The sequence below is a fragment of the Spermophilus citellus genome, assembly GCF_964194105.1.
Source record: "Spermophilus citellus genome assembly, chromosome: 4".
NCBI lineage: Eukaryota > Metazoa > Chordata > Mammalia > Rodentia > Sciuridae > Spermophilus > Spermophilus citellus.
This window is the reverse complement of record NC_138185.1, coordinates 224559272-224574725: the sequence shown is the minus strand read 5'-3', so window position 1 is coordinate 224574725 and position 15454 is coordinate 224559272. Positions and strand designations below refer to the sequence as shown.

At 44.4% G+C, this 15454-nt stretch overlaps 1 protein-coding gene across 11 annotated transcripts in view; it reads right to left on the bottom strand.

Annotated features, from left to right (window-relative positions):
* PPP2R5C (protein phosphatase 2 regulatory subunit B'gamma) overlaps nt 1-15454 on the bottom strand; it is a 147085-nt gene that overhangs the window by 17580 nt on the left and 114051 nt on the right. For all 11 annotated transcript variants that reach the window (XR_014021876.1, XM_081293411.1, XM_081293414.1 and 8 more), the window contains 5 exons: nt 11266-11325; nt 9351-9459; nt 8364-8417; nt 2491-2661; nt 105-232 (listed from right to left, as the gene is read on the bottom strand). Coding sequence is in view for 10 of the 11 variants with exons in the window: in XM_081293411.1 (XP_081149537.1) it covers nt 105-232; nt 2491-2661; nt 8364-8417; nt 9351-9459; nt 11266-11325 (522 nt within the window). In the remaining variant the exon portion in view is untranslated. The remainder of the gene's footprint in view (nt 1-104; nt 233-2490; nt 2662-8363; nt 8418-9350; nt 9460-11265; nt 11326-15454) is intronic.

Genomic DNA, 15454 nt, shown 5'->3' with positions numbered 1-15454 from the left:
TTTAAACTGATATTAAAATTTGGATTTACATTCTAATTGCGGTAACAGAAAAACATAAACATTTAAAAATATGCAGGAAAGAGAGAGAGCCCATTCTTTCTTACTTGTTCCAATGGGTCTTTGAGTTGCGGTACAAGGATGGAAACATGATGGGCAGAATCTTTGCTGCGTTGTCGCTAATTAAACTCATAATGTATTCATTATTCCAGTAATACAGTGCTCGCTCTGCCACCTGGAAGACAGGATGTGTTAGTGTCCTTGGTGTTCATGCTCCAGCACAGGAGGCAAATATCCTCACTGCTAACCTATAAACAGGATAACGAGTTACAGTGCATCAGAGAATTGATTATTTCAAAATATTCCAGACTGTAACTTTAAAGAGCCCACAACAATGGGTCAGCAGATAATTTCTTATTATGAAGAAATGAAGAACATCGTTATTCACCTCTCCATTTATTCAATTTATGCTAGATATTAGGTTAGATGCTCAGGATACAAAGCAAATAAGTTCATTCTACTCATCCATCCATCCATTCACCCATCCACCTATCTATCTCTCCATCCACCCACCAACATCATTAGTTGCTAGTATGTGACATGTGTTCAGCTTGAATATACGGCAGTGGATGAAGGCAGGCAGAAATGCTTGACTCTGCAGAGCTTACGTTCTGGAGGGGGGCAGACAAAGGACAGTGATTATTTGACTTGCTAGAAATGATGAGTCATGGAGAAAGGCAGCAGGGAAGGGCAGGCGTGTGGGTTGTGGGTGGGACTTCAGCATGGAGAAGGTGACATGTGAGCCAGGCCCTGGGGGAGGACAGGTCCTAAAAGTGAGGGGGAAGGAGTAGGGGAGGAACCGGCAAGGGGGACGGGGAGCTAAGACCCCAAAGCAGCATTTCAGAGCCCACACTCTGGTGAGAAGGAAGCTGTGGGAGGGCCCATTATTATTATTTAGTAATATTCATTACTAAAAACTTCCAACACACAAAGCTGTATGAGCACCCGCATCCCTCCACCTAGGACTGTGGCTGTGCACCTCGGCCCTCCTTGCTGTCCGGCTGTAGTTGACAGCCACACCCATGCACATTCTGCAGAACCATCTGAGTCAGAGTGTGTGGTAGCCACTAGGACACGTGGCCCATGCCTGACTTGGCATGTGCTTCCCTAGGTAGAGTCGACCCGCCTCCATAACTACTTCCCAACATCACATCTCAGTGTGCAGATCTGGCAGCAGTCCTCAGAAGCTCAGAGCAAAGCAGAGATGGCATTTCTGTCGCCAGAAACCTAGAGATTCTGAGTTCATGTGTGGTGGTGCAGGCAGAGGCTGAGGGTATGGTGGGTGAGGCCTGTGGAGGGCTCAAGAATCATGGGTGATTTCTCAGAGAAAGCCAGGTGGGTGAGCTTTTCAGAATCGGGGTGAATATGATGAAGGGGAGGGAAAGGTGTATGAGAACAGAGAGCATTAATTTATAAAGGAATCAGGATAGCATCAGTAGCTTCTAGGATCATTCCTATTTAAGAGTTGGATACTTTGAGTTTTAAAAAACACCCATACATCCATAAATATATTTGTGGTAATATTTTAAGTCTAAATTTGAAAGTAGAAGTTTGAGATACTTAATGGCTTGAATTTTGAATTATTCTTCAGTTTTTAACATCAGCAATTTATTATTATTATTAGTAGTAATAGTAGTACCAGGGATAGAACCCAGGACCATTGCCATGTTAGGCAAGTGCTCTGCTCTTCTTTCTTTCTTTCTTTTTGGTACTGGGGAGTGAACTCGCGGGCACTCGACCACTGAGCCACATTGCCAGCCCTATTTTGTATTTTTATTTAGAGACAGGGTCTCACTGAGTTGCTTACCACCTCACTGTTGCTGAGGCTGGCTTCAAACTCGAGATCCTCCTGCCTCAGCCTCCTGAGCCACTGAGATTACAGGTGTGTGCCACTGTGCCCGGCTTCTTCTTTATTTTGAGACAGGGACTCACTGAGTTGCCTAGCAATCCTCCTGCCTCAGCCTCCTGAGTTGTTGGGATTACAGGTGTGCACTTCCACTCCTGACTAGAAACATTATTATTAATTTTTTAAGTGTAAGGGGAGACATATGATGTCAGAAATAAATTTACAGGGAAAGAGAATTTCAGACCTGGAGATTCTGAACATCACATCATCTATCACTACTGATCAGTCAGCTGTGGAAACAAGGTCAGGTGGTCTGGGGGCTTGGAGCTTGATGACACTTTCACAGAGAAGCTGCTTTTCATAGCTCTTATTGAGAAAAATGCTTTTAGTGGTGAGGACAAGGTTCTAGGATATAGTTTTTAGAAATAAAGTTTTTCCACCTTATTTTTGAAGTATGATTAAAGTAAAAACTTGAATTTTACCTTAAAATTATATGAGAAGCAAACCACAGTTATATACTGGAATGTTTTATTTCCAAAAGTAACATTCTGAAATCATCTAATTATCTTTCTCCCAAACCTACATACCTGGAAGTGTGGGCTGGAAACGCACTTGGCTAACTGCCGGAAGAGAGGCTCCATGATCTTCACAAACTCCGAGGGTTCAATGACATCTAAAATCTCTTCTAATTCATTTAAGAACATTACTTCTTTTGGACTGTGGGTCTTTGGCCAGTATTTGAGAAGTGCCATTACCACCTATAAAAGAAATGACATGGGAAGTGACACCCCTAAGCTGCCACACCTGGGCAGGCAGAGTCTCTGTCTAGTCAGGGGCCCCCACTGCAGAGCAGCACAGAGGTGGTGTTGGCCTCTGGGGGGACGATCAGACTCAGTAATTCACACGTAGTATTTTATAATTTGATAAACAGGCCTAATTTTACTTCAGACTCACAGTTTTAATTTATGTGACCCACTCTCTGATCAACCACCATCTCAGTAAGTCAGTTCCTTTAATTAAAAAAAAAAAAAAAAAAAAAAGACACAAAACAAAAAACAAAACCTGCTAGCAGTTAGGAGAATTCTGTCAAAGACTAGAGGAGACCTTGCAGAGCATATGCCTTCATCTGTGCATTCTGGGGTGGAAGTGGCCAGATATGAAACTATTGCCAACATGTCCAGGCATGTGCAATCCACTTCTCAGATTAACTGAACACTTGATGTATTTATGCACACCACACATATATGCATGTGGAACAGTTTGTAACTGTGTTAAAAAGCATCAAGAAGGGCTGGGGATGTGGCTCAAGCGGTAGCGCGCTCGCCTGGCATGCGTGCGGCCCGGGTTTGATCCTCAGCACCACATACCAACAAAGATGTTGTGTTCGCCGAGAACTAAAAAATAAAAATATTAAAAATTCTCTCTCTCTCTCCTCTCTCATTAAAAAAAAAAAAAAAAAAGCATCAAGAAGAGGGCAGTGAACCAAGCAGATGCCAACTCACCCACGGTGCGGTGGCAGACCTGGGCAGGGTCCTCACTGGCTCCACTGCTTGCCTGTGGGCCCTCAGCCAGCAGGAGCATGTGGCAGTAGCCCCACCCAATCAGACCACAGGGGTTCCTGATTTGTGGATGTTGTTCCTTGCTCAAGTCAGACAGCTAGAAAGGGATTCTGCAGGGGAAGCTTTTCTTCCTTCTCACTTCTTCTCCCTCTCTCCCTTCCTTTCTGGGTACTGGAAATTGAACCCAGGGGCACTCTATCACTGAGCCACAATCCAGACTCTTTTGTTTTATATTTTCAGATAGGGTCTTGCTAAGTTGCCCAGGTTGGCCTTGAACTTGTAATCCTCCTAGATCCTCCTGCCCTAGCCTCCTGAGTTTCTGGGATTACAGGAGTGCCCCACAGTGCACACCTAGAATAATTCTGTGTGATGCTTTTAGTATTTGGGTTCCTGGGTAATTGTTTATAATATTATGTTTCATGAAACTCCAGCCTTTATTTAAAAAAGTGCTCTTTGTATTGAGGTTATAGCTTAGTGGCAGAGTGCTTGCCTGGCATGCACAAGGCCCTGGTCCCAGCCCCAGTACTAAAAAAAAAAAAAGTGTTCCTAGTTTTGAAGTCTGACATAAAAATTCACAACAACAAAACTGTCTTAAAGGAATTATTTCTAAAAGTGCATCATTTAATCATTTACCTTCTACTTGTAGCTCAAAATTGTTTAGTAGACATTTATTAACTACCTATTCTGCATGCTGGAATTATTGTTACGAAGACGCTGATTACAAATCACTTCATAAGCCTTTATGTCTGCCAATGGAATATTATAATGAGAAATATATTAATTTTTGAGTTACACAAAACAACTGATTTAGCTATTTATTTCACTGGAAAAGGTATTACTTGTACAATCAGGTTCACGTACTGGACTTATTCCTCCTGCTTCTTGAAACCCCTGTGACCAGTACTCAGCCATCTCTGCTGCTCCTGAACATGGTGGGATTTTGTAGAGGAGGTATTCTGCGCAGGGACTGCTAATCCTGGGCAAAAAGCTACTTGCCTACAGTTCTGGGCACTGAGCTTCCTTGGAAACCCAATGGACTACCTGCCCTCTGGAGGGTGAGCATGGCTCTGGGCATGGCCTCAAGCCCTAGGAAGCTCCCTGTCCTGGTGCACTCAGGCAAAAGAGCTCCAGGCCGTGTAGTAAAACTCGATTAGCCGAGAGGCAGGTGGGTGAAAACAGGCATAATACTTGTCTGTAAACTCTCTAATGAGCCTTTATTCTTACAACGATAAATAGGTTTAATGTGCCCAGAAGCTTGTGAGCATGGCCTACCATGTGAAATGAAATAACATTAACTATAGGTTACAAACAGGACAAATCTCCTTTATAAAATTGTAATATTCGAGTGGACCATACTTCGAAAAAGTATTCTTGAGCCTGGAAAGGTAGCTCCAGGTACTCAAGTGGAGGCACACCTTCAGAGTCCACGACTGGACTGCATTCCTGGTTAGTTTCTACTGCTGAAGTCAGACACAATGGCCTTTGTATTTTCCTAAATCATTAATTTCAAAGGAAGAAATTCATTGAGGTGAGGGTCTGAATGTTTTTAATATATAGAAAATTAAATCTGCTTTACGTAGGCAGGAGAGTACTGTTACATTATCTGTGCAGCAGAATTAAGAAATGAAGTGGTCCTGGGTGGACATGCCAGGGACTGGGTCTGTGGCTTGTCTGTGCTGATGCTGAGCCAGAGCTCAGCATGACAGCTTAGAAGCGAGGCCACATGGCTCCTGCCTTCTTCAAGACTGTGGCAGTCAAGCTCTCGCTCTGCCATGTGTCATGTGCTTGATTACTTCCTAAATAAGTGGGAATTAAAGTCATTTACAAACTTCATCAGCTTACACCAACTCCCAGGTGGGAGGGGATAGGGTGGAGCCTGCACACTGAGCTCCAGAGGCCAGGGCTTCAGGCGACAGCGGCTGGCAGGCAGGGTGCTGTGGGAGGTGACGAGTGGGAGAAGTTTCAGGCTGTAGTAAATGGGGTGAGACATTTGGTGAGTTCTTTAGCCATTAAAGAGTATGAGAAACTGAAATGCATTCTGCTGTCATATAACAAATTAGAATTAAAAAAAGCACATTTTAAGGATATAAAATGGAAATCATTTTCATCTCTTCCTACTCCCATGGATTAACACTAAGGGACAAGCTTTGCTTGATAAGAGTATGTGTCACTCAACAACCACTTACTAGCTGTATTCTGAAGATCTTTTCAAAAGCATATAAAAGAGTGAACTGTGAATTTCCCTATCTTTCCTACTAAGGTGTATGCTATGGTAAAGAATGTTTTCAAAGCAGTTAAAAAAAGAGTATGAGAAAAGTGTACAAAGAAAAATCACAATACTTTGTGTACTTTTTCCTCTCCTATATCTTTCTTTTCCTTTGGTTTGAATAGAAGAATGGGGTGGGGGCTGAGGAACTGGCTCAAGCGGTAGCGCGCTCGCCTGGCATGCGTGCGGCCAGGGTTCGATCCTCAGCACCACATACAAACAAAGATGTTGTGTCCGCCGAGAACTAAAAATAAATAAAAAATATTAAAAAAAAAAAAGAATGGGGTGGGGCTGGTGGAACTTCTTTGCATGTTACTTTCTTCAGGAAAAGCATCAAATAGATGGGGGATTAGGGCATAACCAGGGGGGGAAATACTATAGCCCCCTGCCACCCACCAGTGGGTGGTGCTGTGTGACCAAACCCACAGCCTTGGCACACACACACTAGGCAGGTGCTCTACCCACGTTTTTTTATTAATAACACTTTCTTTTTTCTCTTCTCTACCTAAACATGATTGCAGTCCAGTGAAGAGGATAAAAATAACATCCTCACAGAAAATTTGACTAAGAATCTTAACCATGCTTCTTCTGAAGTCTGATATGATCTGGCATATTCCTTGTGGTCTTCCTGAACCTCATTTAGAGGAGAGGCAGAGGTATCTGGAGACCAGGGGAGAAGAGGGCCAGGACAGGGCACCCGTGAGGGCTGCTGGCAGGTCTGGCATGCAGCACTGCAGCCTGTTGCCTCTGAAATCTGCAGAATGAGAGCTTTTCCTGAATTTCATGGGAGAGCTGGGGTTGGGGGTGAATTACATATAGAATTTAATAACGTGGAGGCAGTGACCAAAAGTCAGTGTAACTTGGGAATTTGTGAAGAATTTCTCACTCATTTTTATTAGAAAAACTATAATCTCACAAGGAAACCATGAAGAATAGCTAATAGGACTAAGGACTCAGGAATTGTAGTATCTACCTTTTCAATTCTAACAGAAGCTTTTTAAAAAAGAGGACTCAAATATTTAAACTGGCACCTGATGCTCCTTTTTTGGCTCTTCAATAAGGAATAACAACTTGGTTTTTAAAAAAGTGCAATGCATTTGAAATAGACATTTCTCCAGAGATGGCTGAGGAATATGAAAAGACAGCCCAAGCCATTAGTTGGTAGAGGAGCACCAACCAAAGTCACAACAGGCGCCACCTCTCATCCACCAGGATGGCTGGAGTGACAATTAAAAACAAAAAGAAGGGGGCTGGGATGTGGCTCAGTGGTAGAGTGCTTGCTTAGCATGCGTGAGGCACTGGGTTCGATTCTTAGCACCACAAACAACAAATAAAATAAAGATCCATCAACAACTAAAAATTAAAAACAAAAGAAAACAAAAAACAAAAAGGAAAACAAGCACTGATGAGCACGTGGAGCACCTGCATCCTTGCCATGCTATTTTCCACAGCTGCTACCCCAAGTGCAAAATGGGGTAGCCTCAGAAAAACAGTCCCCATGTAACCAGCAGTCCCACCCTGGGAGCCCACCCAGAGGAACTGAAAGCAGGGCTGGAGCAGACAGTCGACACCCTGTTCACGCAGCATCATTCACAACAGCCAGAGGAAGGGCCACCAGTGTCCACTGATGGGTAGACGGGGAGTAAAGCGTGGTCTGTGCAGACAATAGGGCACTATGCGGCCACAACAAGGAGCAATGTTCTACAACATGGGTGAAGCCTGTGAGGCACTGCACCACGGGAGAGGAGGAGTACAGCAGGCTCCACTCTCCTGAGAAACCCGAGCAGTCAGCTTCAGGAGAGACTGATTCAGGGAGCAGGTGCTGGGAGAGGGGTGGGAAGTCACCATGGACCAGGGACAGAGTTCCTGTTTGGTAGCATGGCAAAGTTTTGGAAACAGACTGGTGGTGGTTGCATAATACTTGCTGACACTGAACTGTACACTTCAAGTAGTTGAAAAGACAACATTTTATATTCCAGATGTATATTTTTTACCACAATAAAAAAATCAGTATTGTAATATACCAAAAATCTTTGTACACTTTAAATGGTGGAATTGTATGGTATGTGAATTATATCTTAACAAAGCTGTTTCAAACCCTGAAACTATCATTTGACATGCCTGATTCTGTTAATTTTGGCTACAATAGCCTTTTTTATTTTTTAATGAAGATAAAATGCCAAGAAAATTAGAAATCCAAAACTGAATGGCATCCATCTAGTTTTGAGTTGTAATTCAAAGCTCATAGAACAGCTACACCCTAACTTGGAAAGAATCTTCAGGATAATACAACCTCTTGTATAAAACAAGCATTTCACACTCTCACTAAGCCACCTCCAACTGGAGTCGGGACATGCTGTAGGTCTGCACTGATGTGAAGGCCTGAGCATGCACGGCTGGGGGCTGTGGCTGCTCCATGCTCTGCTTTCACAGGTGTGAAGCACAGCGTAGGCAGGGCAAGCTCATCACAGTAAAGGACCTTGCATCGAAAACAACCGCACTCTGAAAACCTGTCAAGCTCAAATGAGACCAACTTGTAGGTTACTAGAGTGAATTAATTCACATGCTGGTGAGGTGGGGTGCTTCGAGGGGAGGAGAGCAGGCAAGGCGGTCGGGCCTGAGAGAGCACACTTACTGGTTCAGTGAGGGTGCTGTCCTTCTCTAAAAACTGCACGACGCAGTACGCCAGCTGAAAAGGGATGGGAGAGAGTGAGCACCTGGCTGCAGTGTGGAAACATCCCCCTTCACACCCTTCTCTGACAAGACAGCTTGATGTGGCTGAGCGGCTGCCTCAGGGTGTTCACCCACCCCAAGGGCTCCGAGTGGGATGCTCAGGGAGGGACCCCAGGACCCCTGCTCTTTCCCAATTAGTTGGTAATGATCTGAAAGCAAAAAAAAAAAAAAAACACCTTTTAGACTACCCACCCACCAAGGTGACCAAGATGACCCAGTACGATGGGCTTTCCTTGCGGTCCTTTCGGAGATCAGTGTGAACAAGAAATCAAACAGCTGGGAACAAATTAAAATCTGGTTCCATCTGAAATCTCTGAACTATTAATTCCTTTTGTACAATTAATACAACAACAAACTGAATGTAAAAATACCCCAGTTAGCAGCAACTGACTGGTGGAACTAACAGTGGTGATAGCCAAAGATGCACATGCAGTGGCCTGCTGCTCAAGGCGGAGCCCTCCTGAACCGCCAGCACTGAGGACACAGAGCGGAGGAGACTCAGTCTCCCAGGCCAACAGAGCCACCTAACCAGATGGAAACACTTGCTGGCTGATCTTGCAGCACCCTCTGGTCAGATCTGTATCTTAGAAATCCAGTCTTTTTTTTGTCTTACTAGACTTTGCGACAGACAGCTGTCATCTAGTACTCCTCTTCGCCTCCTTTTGCAGAGGCAGCCACTCCCTTTTCTATGCTAAAAGTGAATCGTATTATTCTGTATTTCAGAGATTTTCCTGAATATTTTAAAGGCAATCTCTCTTTGCTTCTTATTTGATTACTGCCAGGACCTTATTATAGAAGGTGGTGACATGAGAAAGAAAACACGATGGGAACAGGCTGGATCCCTGCCCTGGGTTCTGATGATGGCATGTCTTCATGCCTGCCTCCCTACCTGCGGATGGTAGACACTCAGAGATTTCACTTTGTGCAAAGGTAGCAACACCTTCAACAGGAAAATCTTGTGCTCTTCTTTTAGTGGTAAGGCAAATCCATTAATTATACTGTGAAGAAAGAATTTATTCAAAGTTTAAATATTTACAAATTTCAGATTACAATCAAATTTTGTATTTTTCTTTCTAGCACGAAAATCTAGTAGACAAAATATGTATTTCATATATTTCATATGAATCAGCAGAATATAAAATAAATATATTTGATGAAGTATAATCATTTTTATCCTTGTGATTACAAGGTAATGATGAAGTTGGGTTTATAGGGAGTGGCTCAGGAGCAGGAAACTGGCTGTACTACAGGGGTCCTGGGGGAAGAAAGTCTGCACAGCTGAGGGGTCCCAGCTCTTCTTTTGGGCTGCATCTCTCTTTTGGGAAGGTGTCCCTGGAGTATCCAAGCTCATTGTAGTGTTGGCCACAGAATCCAGGTGTGGGCACAATGACTGGTCAAAAATCAGTTAGAAAGCTGCTCCCTTGTGCAAGCAAAGGGCAAAGGTCTCCAAACTCAAGTTTTAGTCTCATTGACTGGTTTAATTATTTATTCTTATAATTAGGCAAATGCAGATAAATGTTTGAGAGTTACAGAGCAGTTAGAGCAATTCTAACATGCTCCTCCACAATCCACGAGCTTAGGGTGCAGTGGGTACCCGCTGGGGCCCTAAGCTTGTTCACATGGGAAAACCCCTGGGCAAACCCCCAGAAGGATAAAAACCAGATGGCAGGAGTGAAAGCAGCACAGCAGCCTTCACACCTGCAAAGCACATGCCCTCTCTGGGGCACCTGACTGGGAACGTGATTATCCTTCCCACTTGAAAGAAGGAACTTGTCCCAGGTTGTGCAACTGGGAAGGAACAATCCTCAACCACATTATGCCATGCTTTGAGAGACCCCGTCCAGCACGTGAACACTAATCTAAGAGAACTCCCAATGGGGATCTGAGCTTTTTCAAACCACATCCAACACAGAAGCAAAGTTTTTCTCAGAACTCTTGCTCAGGACCAGACAACAGTGTCTGTGAGACGAGATTCTGTGTTCAAATGCTGTGGGGACCACTGGATTCAGTATGAGAACAGGTTTCTTTACTGCAGGCTCCTCAGAACCCCAAGCCGCTCCTGCACATCAAAGGCAGAGTGGAAAAGCACTCCCAAGCCATTTACCTTGGAACCCTGAGGAACTCTGGAACAGTGGATTTGGAGGCCTAATATAAAATCTACAGACTACGGATTTTAAAAGAATGACAGTAATGGAGAAGTTTATCTGGATTAAGATGATGAAAAGTTGAAATGGCAATTACTTTACAGGTGTGTGTGTGTGTTTTATTTATGAAAAATCCACAAAATCAAAACAATTTGAGATATTGCGTACATTAATACGCAATACCCCAAGTGTTAATCTTCTAATAAACATCTAATATAAACCTCAGGTAACTGAACTCAGGGGCACTTGACCAGTGAGCCTCATCCTCAGCCCTATTTTGTATTTTATTCAGTGAGTTGCTTAGCGCCTTGCTTTTGCTGTGGTTGGCTTTGAACTCACGATCTTCCTGCCTCAGCCTCCGGAGCCCCTGGGATTACAGGCGTGCACCACTGCACCCTGCTTCAGGTAATTACATTGCTCCCGCAGAAATGCAGTTCCAGTATCGACACTGAGGTGTATGAAACGGGACCTACAACCAAAAGCCTAGATGGAGCCTCCATCTGGCATGCTCTAACCCAAGAGCTCACCGGCTCCACGTCTCTTCTCTCAAGAGTGGATAAGCTGTCTTGCTCAGGGAGGGAGACAGCTGAGCTCCATGAGCTGGGTCATTCTGGCATATACTCCACCCACCATCCTTTGCTGCCAGTCACAGAAACTTACCTCCCCAATATTTCCAGCAATTCTGCTATGCCATTGTGATGCTCTGTTTCATAAATAAATCTAGAAGAAACATTTTGCCAGTTAGAATCAGAATCTAAACAACAGCTGGAAAGACTAAAATCCTCTGAAAAAACAAAGCTTGCAGAAGGAAGCCAGGGAACCAGGTGGCAAGAGGCTGGTGCATCTGTGAAAACTTTCCGGGGCAGCTGCTCCCTGCCCAAGTGGCCCTTCAAGAATCCAAAGAGCTTCACAAAGCCTGGGGACGTCAATGTCTTGAATGTAAAGGGCTCTTCTTGCTCAAATTTCTTCCCAATATTTTATTTTGAAAAATTAGAACTTCAGAGGGACTAACCTACATGTCAACCACCCAGATCTAGCCGCTGATGAGGGGCTCTCTTTGTTTTGTCACACGAACACCCGTTTGTCCTTCTATCCACTCATTAATCCATCTTAATTTTTGTTGCATTTCAACACAGTGGATGTCTTGTTCACTCATATGGCCTCTATTACTCAGCACAGTCGCTGCAACAGGAACATGCTCTTTCCTGAACGGTTCTTGGACTACGTCGTCTACTTCCCTGCTGACATCCTGCACTTCCTCTGAGCCGTTTCAAGGGCAATTTTTCCAAAGTACCAATGTGAGTGAGTTTGCAGCCCTGGGGTCCCTTCTCTGAGCAGCCTCTGCTTGTCGTGCTCCCTTCATGAGCCTCTGGCGGAGCTCCTAGACCACATGCCCCGGCCTCCCCAGCTTGTCTCCCTCCAGGCAGGGACAAGGACTTCTAGCTACTTTGCTCCCAGTTCGAGGACCAATCTTGGAATCTGTTTAATGCCTAAATCTGCTAAATGAACTGGGGATACAAAGAGAACAGGAAAAGTTCTCACCCAAGGGACTCTCACAGGAGCAGAAGGCCCACTACTGCCCCCAACCTAGGCTCATCTGGCGATGGTTTACACCAATACATGCACAGGATCAGCTTGAAGTGAAGGTGTTGAAAAGGTCCTTTCCTAGCAGATGAAACCTTTCATTCAGAGACTGCTTTAAGCCAAACATAAGTTTGTGAAGATTAAAAAAAAAAAATGAAGTTTCACTGTCTTCATTTGAAACAAAGGGACTACTGACCTTAAGGTGAAGAACAGATATGAAATATGCCTGAACGTGGGTCTTAATGTTCCTGTACTCCCAGATGGCCAGGATTATGAGGGACGGGGCCTGATCTGAGCTCCAAAGGAGGGTTTCTGACAGATTCACAAACATGGGGTGTGGAGTGGGAAAGAACATAGGTCTGGGAGGCAGGGTGACAGGTAGGAAGGCAGCGAGGAAGGCTCCATGGCCACTTGGTGACAGAGATCTAACCCCAGAAGCAGCAGGACTGGGCGGCCAAACACAGAAACAGGAAGATGCACTTGGCTGTGGTCTGAAAACATGGCAGGAGGGTGCCCAGAGAATCTTGGCCTGTGCTCAGGAGTTGGTGCTGCGGTCACATCTGCCTCTCCCACCTCTTTCCAGCTTCTACCCTGAGAGCACGCAGCATTACCAAACCACAGTCCGTTTTCTGCATGCATCCATGTGGAAAAGCAATGATTTCTAAAACTCAACCCGAAGGCTCCCCTTTACTTATTTTGTTTGAAATACTTATAATGGTTTAAATGCACGAGGCTGAAGTTTTGTGGACAGTGCATCCATGCAGCTGAGAGGTGAGCCAGAGCAGGGGACCCCTTGGGTGCTGCTTCTGGTCATCTCCCCCACTGTATGCATTTACATGGGAATGGCCCTCACCCTGAGACATCTGGCTTTCCTAAACCAGCACAACATTTTTTTTTTTTTTTTTTTGGGAGGTGCTAGGGATTGAACCCAGGGATGCTCTACCACTGAGCTACATCCTTACATCCTCAGTCATTTTGACACAGTGTCTTGCTAAATTGCTGAGATTATAGGTGTGCGCTACCACACTCTGCTGATATTACCATATTCTTATTAAACAATCCTTAATTTCTAATTATCTTAATTCAATTTGAAGAGGATAATGAGAAAATGAAGCTAGTTCTCTTCCTTATTTTTCCAGAGGAGGGAGAATGGGAGAAGTCATAGAAATCCATTTAGAGCAAGCAAAGTGTTTCTCATTCTTTAGCAGAAAAGAATCCTAAGATCTAGACTAGAATTTGCTTGTGGAGAGGTCTCCAAGATGGACAGCACCACTTCCTCTCCTCCTGTGTGATGTGTTCCTGCCTCAGAGGAAGAGGTGGCTGTTTCCCCTCTTGTCAATCTGGGCTGTCCTTGTGACCGCCTCCACAATACAAAGGGCAGATGTACTTCACACCAGGTCTGGAACAAGCCTTTAGGAAACCGGCAGCTTTTGCATCTTTTCTCCTAGCAGCAACTGTGGCAGCTCAAGCATGTCACCCAGAGAGGCCACATGGACAGAGACGTGCAGCAGCCCCTGCCATGCGTGCCACTCCAGCAGAGCCACCAGACACAAGTGAGGAGCCACCTTGGACATTCCAGCCCTAGCAGATGCCATGTGGAGCAGAGCAGTCCTGCTGAGTCCAGTTTAGATGACAGCACTGTGAGGAATGACAGATGGTGACTTAGGCTACTAGGCTGTGGGGTGGTGCAGCAAATGAGAAGAGCCCCCTACTCTGCCCTGCCCACCTAACCTTGGATCCACCACCTGCCACGCAGAGCACCCAGAGGTATCCAAAGCAAACTGACTACAATGGGATGTCATGAGCATGAACTTTATATTAACATTTTCTTTTCTTTTTTTTTTTGGGGGGGTACCAGAGATTGAATCCAGGGGTTCTTAACCACTGAGCTACATTCTAGCCCTTTTTATATTTCGAGACTGGGTCTCACTATGGTGCTTAGGGCCTAGCTGGGATTATGAGCATGCATCACTGCACCCGGCTCAAGTTGCAGAGGCTGGCTTTGACCTCATGATCCTCCTGCCTCAGCCTCCTGAGCTGATGGGATTACAGGCGTGTGCCACTGTGCTTGGTTGTATTAATATTTTCAAGAAGTTGAATGAAATAGGTTTGAAATACTTTTCTTACAAGAGGCAGTTGTATAGGTTGAGAATCCCTTACTTAAAACAGTTTTGGATGTCAAACTTTCTTCAGTTTTTATGATATTTACATATACATAAAATGAGCAATCTTGAGGACAGGACCCAAGTTGAAACCTGAAATTCATTTATATTTCATATACATCTTTTATACATAGCCTCAAAGTAAGTTCATACAATGGTTTTAGTATTCTTGTCATTTATTTTTTTAGATTAAAAAGAATTTTGTGACAATATCTCACTGTGCTGCCCTGAACTCCTGGGCTCAAGTGATCCTCCTGCTTCAGCCTCCTGAGTAGCTGGGACTTAAGGAGTGGAGTACTACACTTGGCTATGCCATGCTTGCATTTCGACTGTGACCTATCATATGAGGTCATGTGTGAAATTTTCCACCTGTGGCATCATGTCAATGCTCAAAAGGCTTTTTTTTTTTTTTTTTTTTGGTACCTGGGATTGAACCCAGGGACACTTTACTTCTGAGCCACATCCCAGCCCTTTTTATGTTTTGAGTCTGGGTCTTCCTAATTTGCTTAGAGCCTCACTAAGTTGCTGTGAATTGCTGAAGCTGGTCTTGAACTTGTGATCCTCCTGCCTCAGACTCTGGAGCTGCTGGGATTATAAGCATGTGCCACTGCACCCGGTTCAAAAAGTTCTGGAGTTTGGAGTGTTTTGGATTTTAGATCAGGGATGCTCAACCTGTATGACACAGAACTTAGGTAAGCTGAATACATTTCTCAAAAGCTCACCTGAAATAACAATGAAGGACCAAGCCAATCATAGAATCTAAATAACATGTTCCCTTTTGACTGTATATTCAAAAATAATTACAGAAAAGATTAGAGGAAAAAAACCACAAAAATACGATACTCTAGCACTGACCCTTTGATGAAAAAAGAACTAAGTTATGTGTAATAACTTTTCAATAAGCTAAGTATTTTGGCTATCCAGTTTCCCTTGGGTCTGAGATCTACTTGCTCACTGATCCTGTGGTGCTGGGGAATGCACCATGGCCTTGCTGTGCAGGTGCTCCACCAGCAAGCAGCATGCCAGTCCCACCTTTTGCTCAGTGCAGGTGCTCAATGCATTTGTGGTTCTGCTATCTGAGCAAACCCACTAGTGTTGAGGAA